The 14,925-nt window shown below is 40.2% G+C and overlaps 1 protein-coding gene and 1 long non-coding RNA gene across 2 annotated transcripts in view; both read left to right on the forward strand.

Moving 5' to 3' along the window:
• LOC116676215 (kinase suppressor of Ras 1-like) overlaps positions 1 to 14,925 on the forward strand; it is a 72,368-nt gene that overhangs the window by 41,820 nt on the left and 15,623 nt on the right. Inside the window, 2 exon segments of the mRNA XM_032507485.1 lie at positions 11,010 to 11,157; positions 13,335 to 13,683. Coding sequence (XP_032363376.1) covers positions 11,010 to 11,157; positions 13,335 to 13,683 — 497 coding nt within the window.
• On the forward strand, positions 479 to 7,476 carry LOC116676754 (uncharacterized). Its single transcript, XR_004328826.1, has 3 exons — positions 479 to 595; positions 2,593 to 2,594; positions 7,463 to 7,476. It is a non-coding gene; the product is annotated as an uncharacterized LOC116676754 (long non-coding RNA).

Genomic DNA, 14,925 nt, shown 5'->3' on the forward strand with positions numbered 1-14,925 from the left:
TTGTTATAGGTTTATATAGGCTCAGTTTCTCGCACGTCGACAGATTCGCTACATATTCATAAACAGTTTACTTGCTTTTACTGGCTCAATATAAACTGTACTGAACTGAACTGAATATCTGAGCACGACATTATTGCAATATTCTACCGTGGGAAAAATGTGTTTTAAAAGGATGATCCTGGTCGCACTGGATTCGAACCCTCCTCATGAAAAATAATACAAAGCCGCTTTGCTATCCACTACACTATCAATAATCATGTTAATTTCCAGGTTATTACTTTGTTTGTTCTCAGTAGTAGGCCATGAATCACTGTTCATCTGAGTACTAAAACAACAGGTTACCTTGATTTAGGCTTAAAAACATAACTATATTGTGCCCTATAACCTTCTGCTACACCTCTGAGCTCTGAAACATTGGGTCTGAAACAACTGGTTACCCTGGGCTAGAAACGCATGATCTCGAAAAAAGTGAAAAAGGGAAAGTGAAAGACGATCAGCAAAACCGAGTCAGTCTTGGTCGGGCTTTCAATATATGGAGACAATTACGGGATTGTAAATGATTCAAAAACGTCCCAGAATTGGCCCTCAAGTATATGTCTATCTTATTCATAAAATAACTAGATTGCGTGATGTGTTTGTATGTCAGTAGCCAACATTAAATTTTGTTCCACATTCCATTTAGCGCAGACATGTTATGTCTTTTAGTCCGTGTTTGTGTTGGTTTACTCTTTTTTTTTTCTTTGTCCCCCTCTAAAGCGTCCTTGGGTTTTATTAATGCGCTAAATAAAACAAAGTTATTACTATGTTTGTTGCTACAACAAACTCTTAATGCTTTGGCTCGTGGCACAGTGACATAATACCTGGTCCAGCTCACGATACATCCACAGTAGGCTAAATTACCGTATGCAACACTTGAAATGCAACAATGCATCTCTAAGTTATTCTTTTATTGGAAATGAATGATTTTCTGTCTGAGCAAAACATTCACCGCAACTATATGACCTCCTAGTAACGCTAACTAAATAATCTGCCGGCTGTGACGTAGTGGTAGAGCGGTCTCCTGCCAATCTGCAGTCCCATGTCGAAGTGTCCTCGGGCAACACACTGAACCCTGAGTTGCCCTGAGTGTAAATGTGTGTGAGTGTTTATCTCATAAGCAGGTGGCTCCTTGTACAGCAGCCTTGGCCACAGTGTATGGTGTATGTATGTATGTGCGTGTGAATGGTGAATAGTTCCTGTGCTATGTAAAAGCACTTTGAGTAGTCGTTAAGACTAGAAAAGCACTAAATAAGCACAGTCCATTTACATTTAATCTACAGTAGTTAATACGCACCTTAAAGAAAACACCTTATGGGCAGGTGTCGTTAAACACTAACACTTTAGTCCAAAGCGGCCGCTAGAATGAACACAAACTGAAAGTTTGAGCTACTTTAAAGACTTCAGCCCTAGGTAGGCTGTTCTTGAGCTTGGCGTGGTTAAAATCACCTGCAATGATGAAGAACTCTTTGACCTGTAGTATTCCACTGCTGCAGAACAGTAGCCAGAAACATCATAAATGTCCGTGCACCAACCTTTGTTCACATAGACTCCCAGTCCCTGCCCTTGAGTTTCCCAGAGATTTAATTCCTGTCAGAGCATTAAAAAAACGCTTATCCATCCAGTTGTAATACAAAACCAGGTATAAAGCCCAGTCTTAACTGGTTCTGGATAAGTTATAATCATTGACTCAGCGAACATGCCTCACATGCAGTTTTCATTTTCTGGTATTCATTTTTGTATAAAGTGGAAAACAGTTGGAAAGAAAAAGCACAATGAGTGTAGTGCTTTATTTATTATTATACTTTATTAATCCCACAAGGGGAAACTACACTTTACACTCTGTGTTGTTATTAAACACAGCATGCTCAGGACCTATACATGCACTAATGGAGAGATGTCAGAGTGAGGGGGATGCCCATGGAAAGGTGCCCCAAGCAGTTGGGGGTTTGGTGCCTCGCATTGGTGCCTAGGAGGTGAATTGGCACCTCTACAGCCACCAGTCCACCACAATACTTTGGACCGTACGGGGACTTGAACCAGCGACCCTCCGGTTCCCTGCCCAACTCCATACAGACTGAGCTATTGTCACCCAGTCTATTACATTTAGTAATTATTACATTGGCCACCCAGTCTATTACATTGGCTGCATCAGCTTAATAATACAGACAAGTATAGAAATCAACAGAAATAAATAATGAGAGCTACAGTACTTAAATAAACTGAGAATAGAATCAAAATAGAAACTAAATAAGAGCATTGGGTGATAAGACTAGGGTGCACACCAGACTAATATATGATATGATTGAGTAATAATACGCAGTGTTTGTCTGTGTAGCAATAATATAATATAAGTTTGAAGTTTAAAACAATAATATTAAAACAAAAATGAAAAAGTAAGTAAAAAACGCATTTTGCATGATGAAAGAAATCTATTTCCTAGCTGCTAGTTAACTAGCTAGTGCTAGCTGTGTCCATTGTCAGCGTAATTTCCCTGCTTCCCATTCATTTCTGTAGAAGCCGCCGTGCAATGCGTTCATTGCGGGGACTTTGGAGAAGTGGGGCGTCGATTTGCCCGGTCCTCATTTGCATAAAGTTGAATTCAGCCATGCAAATAAAGCGCGTCCGGCTCTCGAAAATCTTTTAAACTAACCTTTTATTCATCTAAAATAAAGACAGATTCAGCAACTGCATGGCCTATCCTTTTCAGAAATACATTTCGGTGTACTATTTTCATAATAATAAGAGATCTTATTTCAAACGAGCCACCATGTTGGTCTGTTTTGATAGATCCGCAGATAGCAGACAGCCCCACGTGACGCGTTTGTCCAAAAGGTGCAGACATCTGGCTTGTATGAAGTGGTCAGGGAAGAATAACTGATTACTACCATGAAAACAACGCCATGAAAACAACGCCTATATGAACACATACCATAACTTAAGGTGACATTACATTACATTACATGTCATTTAGCTGACTCATTTATCCAAAGCGACTTACAATTGCTATATACTTCAAAGGTGGTGCTTTTTTTTTATTGAAAACAACATGTGGCATATAACCTACTGTAGTGTTCAATATCACACGTAACATTCTCTCTTGGAGCAAATAATCTCTCACACAATGTAACACTGTCCATCAATAAAAGGGTAAAAAAATACTTTGACAAGGAGGGGGGTAGGTGGGGGAAATCAGCGTACGCTGTGTGCTTGGTCATCAGGTGGTATTTCAGACTGGATGTGCTGCGATGATAGCTCAGTTCACAACGATACAACACACAGATCACTTTGGTCTTGTCAATGGAACCATTTGGCAACTTTTAAAAAGTAAACTTTCCATTCAGAATCTTAAAAGCATTTTGGCGTCTTGCGTTCGCCATCCACTCAAAACTACTACTCTTTGGCCGACTCGCAAGCCCAAAGAAGTGTGTGTGTTTGTTGCAATGAAGTTGTGGGAGACAGTGAAAGTTGCAAAAAAGTTGGGATTTTGTTTTTGTATAGTTCTTTAAAAATAAAAATAAAACCTGTTTTGAGGAGAATAAAATTACTCTAAGCTGAGTTTTTCTAGTAACCTTACCAATAAGGCTTAGAATGCTGCAAATGAAAGTGGCTGGTGGATTTAAGACAAAAAATAATAATTTATTGAATGAATTAAATTTAACATTTCTGTCAGTAGCTTGGTGATCTTTATAGTGTTAGTTCATTTCCTATTCTGGCCTGGGACACACATACGGTTTAATAAAGTACTTTTTGGACTTTGCCTTATCATTGCACTTACAATAGCGAGCGTAGCTGTCCTCAATTTAGGTCATCCTGTACGTCTCATCACCGTTTTTTCCTGCATCCACTGTGTGTGTGTGTGTGTGTGTGTGTGTGTGTGTGTGTGTGTGTGTGTTTGTGCGCGTGCGCGTCAGTCGCTGGGGGAACTGAGCAGAACCGCCCGCTGCAGAGACGGTCTGACATGTTTTGCACGGCCTTTCGCTGTACATTTTGTTGGTGAATCTGAGATATTCGAGTCACACGCGTCTCGTCTTCATCTCAAACACAAGAAAATTAATTTGGCGACGTACCTGTTTTGTCAACCAGTTCTCACTCCCGCTTAGTCATTGGTTCTCAGAGTCACATACTGATACAAAGTCTGGCACGTGGGAGAAGTCGCCGAAAACTCTGGTTATTGGTCAAATTTGCGTAAAAGTTGCAGTGATTGGTCAAAATGGCTGGTTGCACCAAAGTCGTGGTGATTGGTTGAATTCGCAATTGGTGCAATCGCAACATCACGAAATCTTGGAGGGACTGTTTTTCTAACGTTACTAGTTGTTGCAACAGCATGTAAAAAAAACTAGAAAGTAGTCTAGGCCAGAAAAAAAGTTAATCTCCCGGGGAAAAAAAATTGACGGCGTTAAAATGGGTTTGCGTTAACTACTGGCCGTACAGCTTAAAGATTCACTTTGCCTTCCAGATGTATGTTTAATGTTAATACATGATGCATAAATATTAACAATAATATATTTATTTTTATCCATTCAACCCAGTTTAATATGCAACTCAGTTGTATACAGTGTATGTAGAAGGGGGACCCTTTCAGCTTAGGGGGTCCCTGGCCTAAAAATATATAGGACAGTTTGTCATGTAACAGGGTTTCCGTGGGGTCTTAAAAAGTAAAAAAGTCTTAAATCTTAAAATTTCTAAAGTGTTGTTTTCTAGGACTTAAATTAATTTAAACAGGTCTTAATTTCCCCTACATCCATGTAATGCTCACTGAAATGTTTTGTTTTATTCTGTGGTGTTGTAGATCTTTCTTTTGCTCGTACGAATATAACTTGCTGTACATTCACAGATGATTATTTGTATCGCTTTTATTCAAATTTAATAAGTTTATTAACTAAGTACTTTTGTGACTCTGTATTTGGTTGTACTTTTGTCGGGAAATATATATCAAATTTCATATAGAGGTTTACTCCTTGACGGGTTCGACTCTGACCTGTGGCCCTTTGCTGCATGTGATTCTCTTCAGCTGTCCTATAAAACAAAAGCCTAAAATGCCCCAAAAATAATCTTTTAATAAAGGTCCTAACTTGCAGAAACCCTGTGGAAGGTGACCAGGGCAGTGTAGAGGCACACTGTAGAGCAGTGTGTGTGTATATATATATATATATATATATATATATATATATATATATATATACACAGTATATTATATACTATACTATATATATATATATACATATATATAAATGGGGCCCCTAAATCAGTTATATTAATTGGTTTTACGTAGATTACAACACTAGTTGGACAAACGGCAATCACGTGACCTAGTACAGGACAATAGAAGCACTCGCGGTTCTCATCCATCGCTGGCGGTGCGTTTTTACACGTGAATTTTGGCAACTATAGTTTTCCTTCAGACACTAACTTTAGGCCGGCACAGAGAACACGCCTTTATGAAATGAAGCCATCGGCCAGGACCGTTGCTTTACTTAACATCAACACTTTTTGAATTTCCAGCAAGATAAGCTCCCTAAGCTCCTCTAACATTTTGACCTCCCATGCCTTACACCATTAATCAAAGTACTCTTCTCTTGCGCATTTTCCAGATATTGTCTCATTAATTCTGTTGATAAGCTTCAGGGACCAGGTCATATGCTTGCAGAACAGTTTCTCTGTTGACTGTGCTCACTCGACCAACTAACAAGTTTACACTGTGACAAAAGTGATCAGAACTCCTCAGGCCAATGTAATGCAGCAACTGAATGCTCGAAAGCGCTAAAATAAGATTTAACTTGACATATGTTTACTTCAACCTGCAGAAACAGAGATGGTGGATAGACACAGGCGTAAACTCATTGGGTGATCCTTTCAAGCTTAAAAGTCCTGATATGTCGATGCATTGCTTGAACTTTAAGCCAGGGGTCTTCAACGTTTTCCAGGCCAAGGACCCCCAAACTGATGGCGAAATGGAGCGGGGACCCCCTAATTATATATATTGTATAAAATTGTGTTATGTCAAACTGGTCCTATAGCGCCATGTGTGCATTGATGACTGAAAGACATCTTCTGCCTCCATTTATCTGTTTACTACAGTGTGTTGAATTCATGTTAATGTGTATTTAAAGACATTTCAATTAGTGGGAAAAATTGCAAGGGGGGGGGGGAATATAAAAAAAAGTCTAATCAACCAAAACTTTCGCGACCCCCATGCAGGACCCCCTGTTGAAGACCCCTGCTTTAAGCTCTTTATTTCTGGTGTCCAGGGAGGGTTAAACAAAGCTCCTTTGCGGACATACTTGCATCAGGATCTGAGAACAGTGCACACCAGCATTTTTTGCCACTTTTGTATCCGCCACTTGCACAGCGCCCTCCAATCCAAAACCTTTATTACGTGCGCAAGGGAGAATCGGCAGTGTTCCCTCCCGTCCCGATCGATTATCTGTCGTATATACAATCTAAATCTAAAATCCACCAAAAGGAGAATAGTCTCTGTCCTCAGACAGGAGGCATTTGAGCCATGCATATTATTTGAGTTCTTCCTGAAATCACAAGTCATGTTACTGTACTTCAAACATCCCTTTGTAGTGTTAAAGAAATTGCTCCCCTGACACTGTCTTCTGACCATTTGTATGGAGAACATGACTCTGTGATGCTATGTGATCTTCTCACACTAATGTAATAAGCTACAATCTATAATTCAAAGTATTTATTTCTCACACACCTCTTTTACACCAACTTCTCACACAGTTCATACCTAACTCTGCTTTATGGGCGCTATTAGGCGCTTGAACGTCATAGCAGTTATGTCAGTTAACTAAATCTTTTTTGTATTTTTCTCTTTCCCATGAGAGGTTGGTCAAAAAATTGTCCAGTGAAAAATCTATAATTATTTCCACACACACTAAAGACAACTGCCAACCAGAACAAAAACAACATACCTAACTAACCTCGAATAGAAGCGAGAAAACACTGGTTTAGTCTATTGTACACCTCTGCAATGTATTGCCTTGTATGTGTTTTCATGTTGCACTATAAGCAAATCAAAAAATAAATAGAAATGCAACAAATACCTAAAGAAACAAGATAATTCAATATACACTAATGTCATTACAATTACTGAAGATTTGACTTTGGGTTCCACAATGGTAGCAACAGTCCTGGCAGTGATATTGTCCCAGCAACAAATCTACATGGAACAACCAGGACAGATCTCCCTGCTGCTGCTCAGTAAGGAACCACTTTCTGTGGGAACATGACATAGGGAATTCTACACTGAAAAGATGCCCATGTAATTAGTTAACTCTGAAGCCTTATATTAGTTTCAGCTGAATTTAAAGATTGCATTTTTGCTCAGAAGTTAGTTGGGAAAGCCTCAAATTCAGTCTCAGCATTGTCTCTCAGATTCATCACATGCAAATACTGAGCCTTTGTTCCCCAGCATGTCTATTTCACCTAGCCTGGACACAATGCAGGAAACAGCCAGTTGCCAGGAGATTAAGCCAATCCCTTTCCCCCATTCTCTTCATCAAAAACACACATACACACACACACACACACACACACACACACACACACACACACACACACACACACACACACACACACACACACACACACACACACACACACACACACACACACACACAAACACTAGAGCTGAGAAAACATTCCAGTAAAATAAAGCAGTGTAGGGTAAACCTTTTTTTCACAGTTTGCCAGCAGATTCCAGGAACCAGCCTTGCATCAGGTCTGGCATTTAAGAGCAATTCAGAAAACAAACTGACAGTAGGCTGCTTTTTAACTGAGCAATTTAGACCCACAGGCATTTATTGCCCCCCAAATGCCCTTTAAATGTGGTGCCTCATGCTGCTTGATACTGACTTGTTTTTATTTCTTGGTTTTGTTTGCTAAGGGCCCACTTGTTCCTCTATGACAGCCTGGCTTTTGCTTTTAATTTACACTGAATAAAAAGTTGACAGGTCCATGTTCCACAAATCCAGTCAGGTGACCCAACTTTTCACAGAATACATTCCCTTCTCCACTCGCATAATCTCTGTTGAAGCTTGTCCTGCTGCCTACAAAGAAAAGTGGTAACATACTGTATACTATAGAGTTAAATTGTCAACTGTGCCCATTTAGACCCAGTGATATACACACTTTTCTATGGAATGTAACTGGAATATGGATGGAAGCTTGACATTCAGCAGAATTAAGATTAGTAACTTTTAGACAGAATGAGGTTTGAAGAAGCAAATGCATTTTGTGGTCTACACCACACAGGAGCATGACATGACATGAGCAAGCCTGTGAAGAGAATGCCATGCAGTAAAAAGACTAATCACTTAATACTGCTGAATATATCCTACTAATGTCCTCTCACTTAACCTAAACTTCCTCCAACTCCATTCAAATGCCATTATGATGATGAGGTCACTGTTTTTCTGGTTTATTTTGGTTTTGGTACCAAATGACCTAGGTATCCATTGTATTCAACAACTACATTAAAGTAAACTCACATGGCAAGTCAGGGCGAGACTCAATTTCCAACGAAGGTATCACACATTCTTCTTCTAGAACTGTAAAGAATTACTGTTCTGTGTGTGTGTGTGTGTGTGTGTGTGTGTGTGTGTGTGTGTGTGTGTGTGTGTGTGTGTGTGTGTGTGTGTGTGTGTGTGTGTGTGTGTGTTTGTGACATTCTCACACAGTTCTGTTCTCATACAGTGATGCTAACTGAGGTAAGTAAAATGACATGTACTGAAGGTTCTCAAGTTGAACACGCTGGCATGTCTCACAGACATTTTCAGAAAAAGATGGACTTGAAGATAGAATGGTTAGCAGAATAGTTGTCCTTCACAGTGCTGTGTCAGCCTGGCTACACCACCTATTTATATTTGGAAAAAGGGGAAAAAACAGTTATTTCTTTAAAACAATCACAACCGTGATTGGTTAACCTGGCGATAAACCCAGACAGTGGAGATAGTGAAAGGGTGGGAGGGACATCCGCTGCATGGGAGTCACGGCGGATGTCAGGCCAGCAATGTTCTGTATCTGTTGAGTTAGACTAGTAGAAGAGTAGTCGGGATCAATGGAAGTACATTTCCAGGATAAAGCCTGACACCCAGGCTTTGCCCCTCACCTTTCTCTCTCTCTCTCTCTCTCTGTGCCATTCTCAAAATCCCTTTGCTTTGGGAAACAACAACAAATTCTGTTCAAGTGTGCTACAAATTGCATATACCAGGTCATTGTTCACCTAGCCTCGCTTTGTCAGACCTTCCAACACAGCGCTGCGGAAGAGGGTCTGGCTAGTCTTCACAGCATTCCGGGATGGCAGAAAAACGTGCTTTGTTTTATTTCCATTTCTTTAAACCAGTTACAATCGTCATGGGCGGTGCTCGGCTCGGTGTTGCTGCAGAGCCTCTGAAAGGAACTTGTTTTGGTGGAACGTGTACGTTCAAAAGTTATTTTAGTCGTGCAACAGAAAACCCAGATTGGATAGTCTAGCTAGCTGTCCGGATTTACCCTGCAGAGATCTGAGGAGCAGTTAACCATAGTCCTCAGAAAGCCCCCAGAGTTTAGAACGCCAACACAAAGATAGAGGAAGGTAACGGACATCTGACCAAAAAAGAGGGACATCCAGCGGAATTTCTGGCGGCAACAGAGCAATCCAGTGAAAGTGAAAACGTCATGGCTATAGACTACTGTACACCCAACTGCTCTACTTCTTTTATCATTTCTCTGCTGGACTGCTAAAGACTTTACACTCTTGTATATCTGTAGACATTTAAATTTAAAGGGGTTTACAAATAACCAAAACACCTGATGCTACATGGTATTGTCTTTTGAGATGCTCCTTGTGCTTTGTTGTGGGTGAGACTGTCAGACGTCCTGATTCCACTCCAATGATGATTGTTGAGGTTGGAATTGTAAAGCAGACATGCATGTCTTTATGTCTTGGCAGGCATGGTGAAAGTCTACCTGAAGGATACTTATTGATGCCATTTTCCTATGAATGGAAAATGTCCTCATGCTAAAAGCAACACTAGAAAACTTTTCCCGCTTCGGTCCCCATACCTACAGGTTGGCAGCGTAAATGTCCCCTTATGTCTCATTCAAACTACAGATCCACTACCCGACCTGACAAACTTGCATAGTGCGGTTTTAGCCGGTAGAGAGTGCCGTTCACCCTGTGACGAGTTGATGAACCACTGAAACGACATTAGGAACATTATTTTAATTTACAAAAAGTTCTCTTGTGTTGCTTTAAGACTCCTCACCACATCTTATAATTTCTCAATGTTCATTAATGATGCATCAGGCGTAGCTATAATTTCCGAAGTGAGAGGGACAGATTGTTCAGGAGGAGGATTTTTATTGAAAGATCCTCTCCCATTTGTCTCACCAAATCACAGATTCCAAGTAGCCTACATCTCTCATTCATGATATATAGAAACACTGATATTACCATAAACCGTTCCACACTGATTTACTGCTGCGCCTTGAACATTTTGGCTCTAATAGCCCAAATTTGGTGGCCTCTGGCGCATTTTAATGCCACTATTCTATCATATACAGTATTGCATATTGTAAGAAGTTTTCTTCCCTATATTTCTTTGTATATATTTTGAGTACCGTATATATTATTTAATTATTCCCTATTTCTATACAAGTCTATCAATCAACTGACATAAAATGAGTAACATGCATGTTGCGTAGCACACATGTTGTAAATGCGGGGTACAGAGAGCACCAACAAGAAAAGTGCATGTGACATGACATGTCCCTCGCGTACAATGTGTCCACCAAGCCTTAGCAGATCAGAAAATGGATCATTAAGCTGATTGCAGGGACAGCTACAGATGGGACAAAGATAAGAAACATACAGGAACCCAGACAAACACTCATAGTAACGTTCTATATATGCTACATATACTGCTGATCAACAGATTTTCTGTCATTAACAGAGACATCCTCCTTGTCCCCTGCAGGCTGCAGCGGGGAAGCTCTCAGTGGACGGGTTGCTGCAGAACTCCAGCTCTGAGTTGCAGGACATGATGAGACGCCTGGGCTCCAATTCAGAAGACCGCTCTCGCCTCACTGCCGCCCTCTCCTGTCTGAAGAGTGCAAATGACACAGGTCAGGGTTTCCACGAGTTTCACCATGTCAAATTTAAGATTTTTTAAAGACATTTTTAAGACCATTATGAATGATATTTAAGACCTATATCTTAACAACCAATTGTCCAAAACAATTCCCCGATTTGCTCACTGGTATTGTAGGACTGGTGTCTAGATTGGCTACAATATACTGTACGTTGTTGCATGTTTGTGGTCGTAATACAGCACATTATATTTGGACAAGCGACAGAAAGAACTAGAAGACCACAGAATAAAGAAAAAAAAACATTCTAAAGCGCTGCACGAGCATTTGAGTCAGCATTAGAGGTAGCGTTGCATTGATGTAGGAAAATGAAGACCTTTTAAAAATGATTTAAGACCTAGAACATAATGGACAGTAAGCATGATCGATCCGCGTACAGTACAGGCCTTATTTGATAAAAATCTATGCATTTTCATGTTATTTCTGACAATTTGATAAACAAAAACATATAGTATGCTAGAGTAAATGAAACCCCAATTTAAAAAAAACTGGATAAAAAACAATAATATTTAAACACTGTAGTAAAAATCACTGACTCTGTACAGTAAAACTGAGATTAGCAGTTATATTCAAGTTGATGTTCTGCTTGTTCAACGGTTGTTCGATGAATTGCTTTTAACCACATTCGAAGAGGATTTAAATAGTTATTTTTATTCTAAATTCTTATCATTTTGCTGCTGGTGATTTACCTTTGGGGCTGGCGAAAACCACTTCATGGGGGGCGCCAAAAAAAAGCCATCTTGGTTTAATATTTTACAGATACTTGATTTAAAATCAGAATAGGATTACCAACCCAGTATAGCAGCTACCAGAATGCCAGGTTCCCTGTGTGCGATTTATAGTAGGTTTATAGAAGTTTGAGGAACTGAAAATCCTGACATAATACTAAAGTCAACTAAAGTGCATTGTTTGTTTGATTTTTAAAACTGATGACACTATTCCTCAGCTGTTTTTCCAAACCTCAAAGCTGGATTGCACAGAACATTTAGCTACGAATGAGTAAGTGTCTGTAGTTATTTTATTTGTGCTACCCTGCTGGACGGCTCCTCTCCAACACAATCAACCACAACTGGATTGTTGCTTTATCGTCTGGCAGTAGTAAGGGGGGGAGACATGCAGGAAATCATCACAGGGCAGATTTGAACCCTGGACTTATGTATTTCTCAGTACATGTGTGCCTGCTCTACCACTGAGCCAACCTGGCCACAGCGCAATTTGTATCTTGTCTTAATTAATCTTAATTCATGCTATTTCAAAACTTGCATCTTCTATCTAATTTGCTACTTCCATCCATTCTAACAATGCTTTTATTCCATCTTTGGTTTTATCCTTATGTTTCTTCCCGCTTTCATTCTTTTATTTTGTATTCTTGTTTATTTTACTGTTAAACACTTTGTAACAATATTAATAAATAATTATTTTATGTAGTACTAGTACAATGACTCTTTAGTGTTCTATGCACATTATACTATAGCGTGTACTACACTTGAACTTGACTACTAGAAGGTATTTACCAAACTGTTGTTGTTAAAGGTAGCTGAATTAAATTCAGATGGGGTTATAGTATATTTAAATTATGCATTCGTTTAATACAGGTTTTTGGCAGGGTTTGAAAATAGTCAAACATTTCTTAATTAAAATTCTAGGCCTCAAAAAGTCTTGGCCTAAGAATTGTGTTCTAGGTCTTAAATCATTTTAAACAGGTCTTAATTATCCCAGGTCATGCAACACTACCTCTAATGCTCTTTTTTCATTTATTCTGTGGAGTTGTAGTTTTTTCTTTCGCTAGTCCAGATATAATTTTGCTGGGTTATGACTAGAAATGACACCAACATGCAACTTATATTGCAGCCAATCAGCTTTTGCGTTATTGGTGCGAGTCTCTTTTGGATTGTACCACAGACATAAAACCGATTTTGTTCTTTAGGTTTGGGGAAGTTTAGCGATACTTGGCTTGTAAACAACTGAATTTAGGGCTAAGTTGATGTTGTGATAAATGTCTTAAATTTAATTCATAATGGTCTTAAAAAGTCATCAATTTCACTTGTTAAAACTTGCAGAAACCCTGTAATAAAATTGATGTTATTTCACAAGTAACCATCCCAACCATGTTTACCACTCTCTAATTTGGGATCTTGACTCTTTGACTCCAGGAGTTGGCCCGAGGCCTGACTTTGGTTCCTGCAGCTCTGAGTCCCAACACGACAGTGATGCCTTCTCTCCCATCAGCTCTGGTAGTCCCTCCACCCCCCTGCCGCCCACCAGCACCCACGGCCGCTCCATCTCCATATCGGTGCTTCCTTGTTCAGATGGCGCCTTCACCCTGGAGCCAAGCCCCCCTCCGGCCACTCAAGCCTCAAAAACACGCACTACCATGCCCTCCCACACTCCACCCCAACCGTCCCGAAAACTGCTGCACCTGCTCCCCAACATCGCACTGACAAGGAGCAAGAGTCAAGAGTCCCAGCTGGCCAACCGCATCGAGGAGCCTGCTGCACACAAGTGGGTCTTAGAGTTGAAACTGCAGTCATGTGTATATGGTAAAGATGGTAGAAGTTCTGTTCTGCGTCCTTTCGCCTACTAAATATCAAACATTAATAAAAGAGAAGGACTGTTAAGACATGCATTATTGTATTCAGGTATAGCCTGTTATAAGGCAAACTTCCCTAAAAATGTGAATGTGTGACGCATGCATGTAGTATAGACTAGCTGACAAGTTCAGCTTTTAGTTCATTATTGTTCTTAATGAACTAGGAAGGAGAATGCTGGAGAAATTATTCCATATTATCTTGAAAATGTGAACAAAGTTTTCCCCATCCAACATTTAAACACACACATTCTATGATAAGCTTAGGGTCAAATGTGGATTTATAAGATGGGTGCTGGCCCCCAGTAAGAGGGCTCAGCCATGCAGCCAATTTTGTCCAGTGGCCACTTGCGGCATAACAATATCAAAAATTCCCCTGCAACAGGGAAAGGATTTTTACCCAAACAGGGAGTAGCGGAGTGGTAATCGGGAGAATCGTGACTTTTCCCAACAGGGCCGGTCTGATAATAGTTGTACATTGCAAGTTCTTAGCAACACCATCCGGCGGTCTGGTGTGCGGCCGCTAGAAAAATTGTGTAGCCTCTGCTTAACCCGTACTGCGGGCCACAGCAGCCTCTTATTTCAATACAAACAGGCTAATCAGAAAGTATGAACAAAGTGCAGGTCACAACCATGTCTAGGATTTTCAGAAATATGGGGGGATCAGTAATCGCCCCCTCCCCAAATGGCATGGCCCTGGTTGGCCCATGACGTAAAGCCATTGAACACCTTTTTTTTTTCCACGTCACGTTTGGAAGTCTGGTGGTAATGTTAACAGACAGTGTGTGAGTCTAAGGATGGAAAGGCAAAAAAGAAAAGGTAAAGGTGGCCCTGAAAAGGTCAGACCTGCTAGACCCTGCCTAGCGGGTAAAAAACACAATGTATGAGGTAGGTAGAAATGATGCCACATGTCCACTTTAAAAGTTTGTTTGGATCCTGGGAAAGTTCTGTTTCGGTACTCTATTCATATTTCAGATTCTTTTGGTTAAATCTGTAGCTGTGTGTAGCCAACTGTCTTGAGCAACCAAAGCTAGAAGTATACATTCTGGCGCAGTAAACAGCTTCAGCGTGCGGGCGTTTTTTTGTGTGTACTTAAATAGAATAGAAATGGGATCCTGCCGGCGCCACTGTCCCAAACTATATCACTATGGTTTACC

The sequence above is a fragment of the Etheostoma spectabile genome, chromosome 3, assembly GCF_008692095.1.
Source record: "Etheostoma spectabile isolate EspeVRDwgs_2016 chromosome 3, UIUC_Espe_1.0, whole genome shotgun sequence".
Taxonomy (NCBI): domain Eukaryota; kingdom Metazoa; phylum Chordata; class Actinopteri; order Perciformes; family Percidae; genus Etheostoma; species Etheostoma spectabile.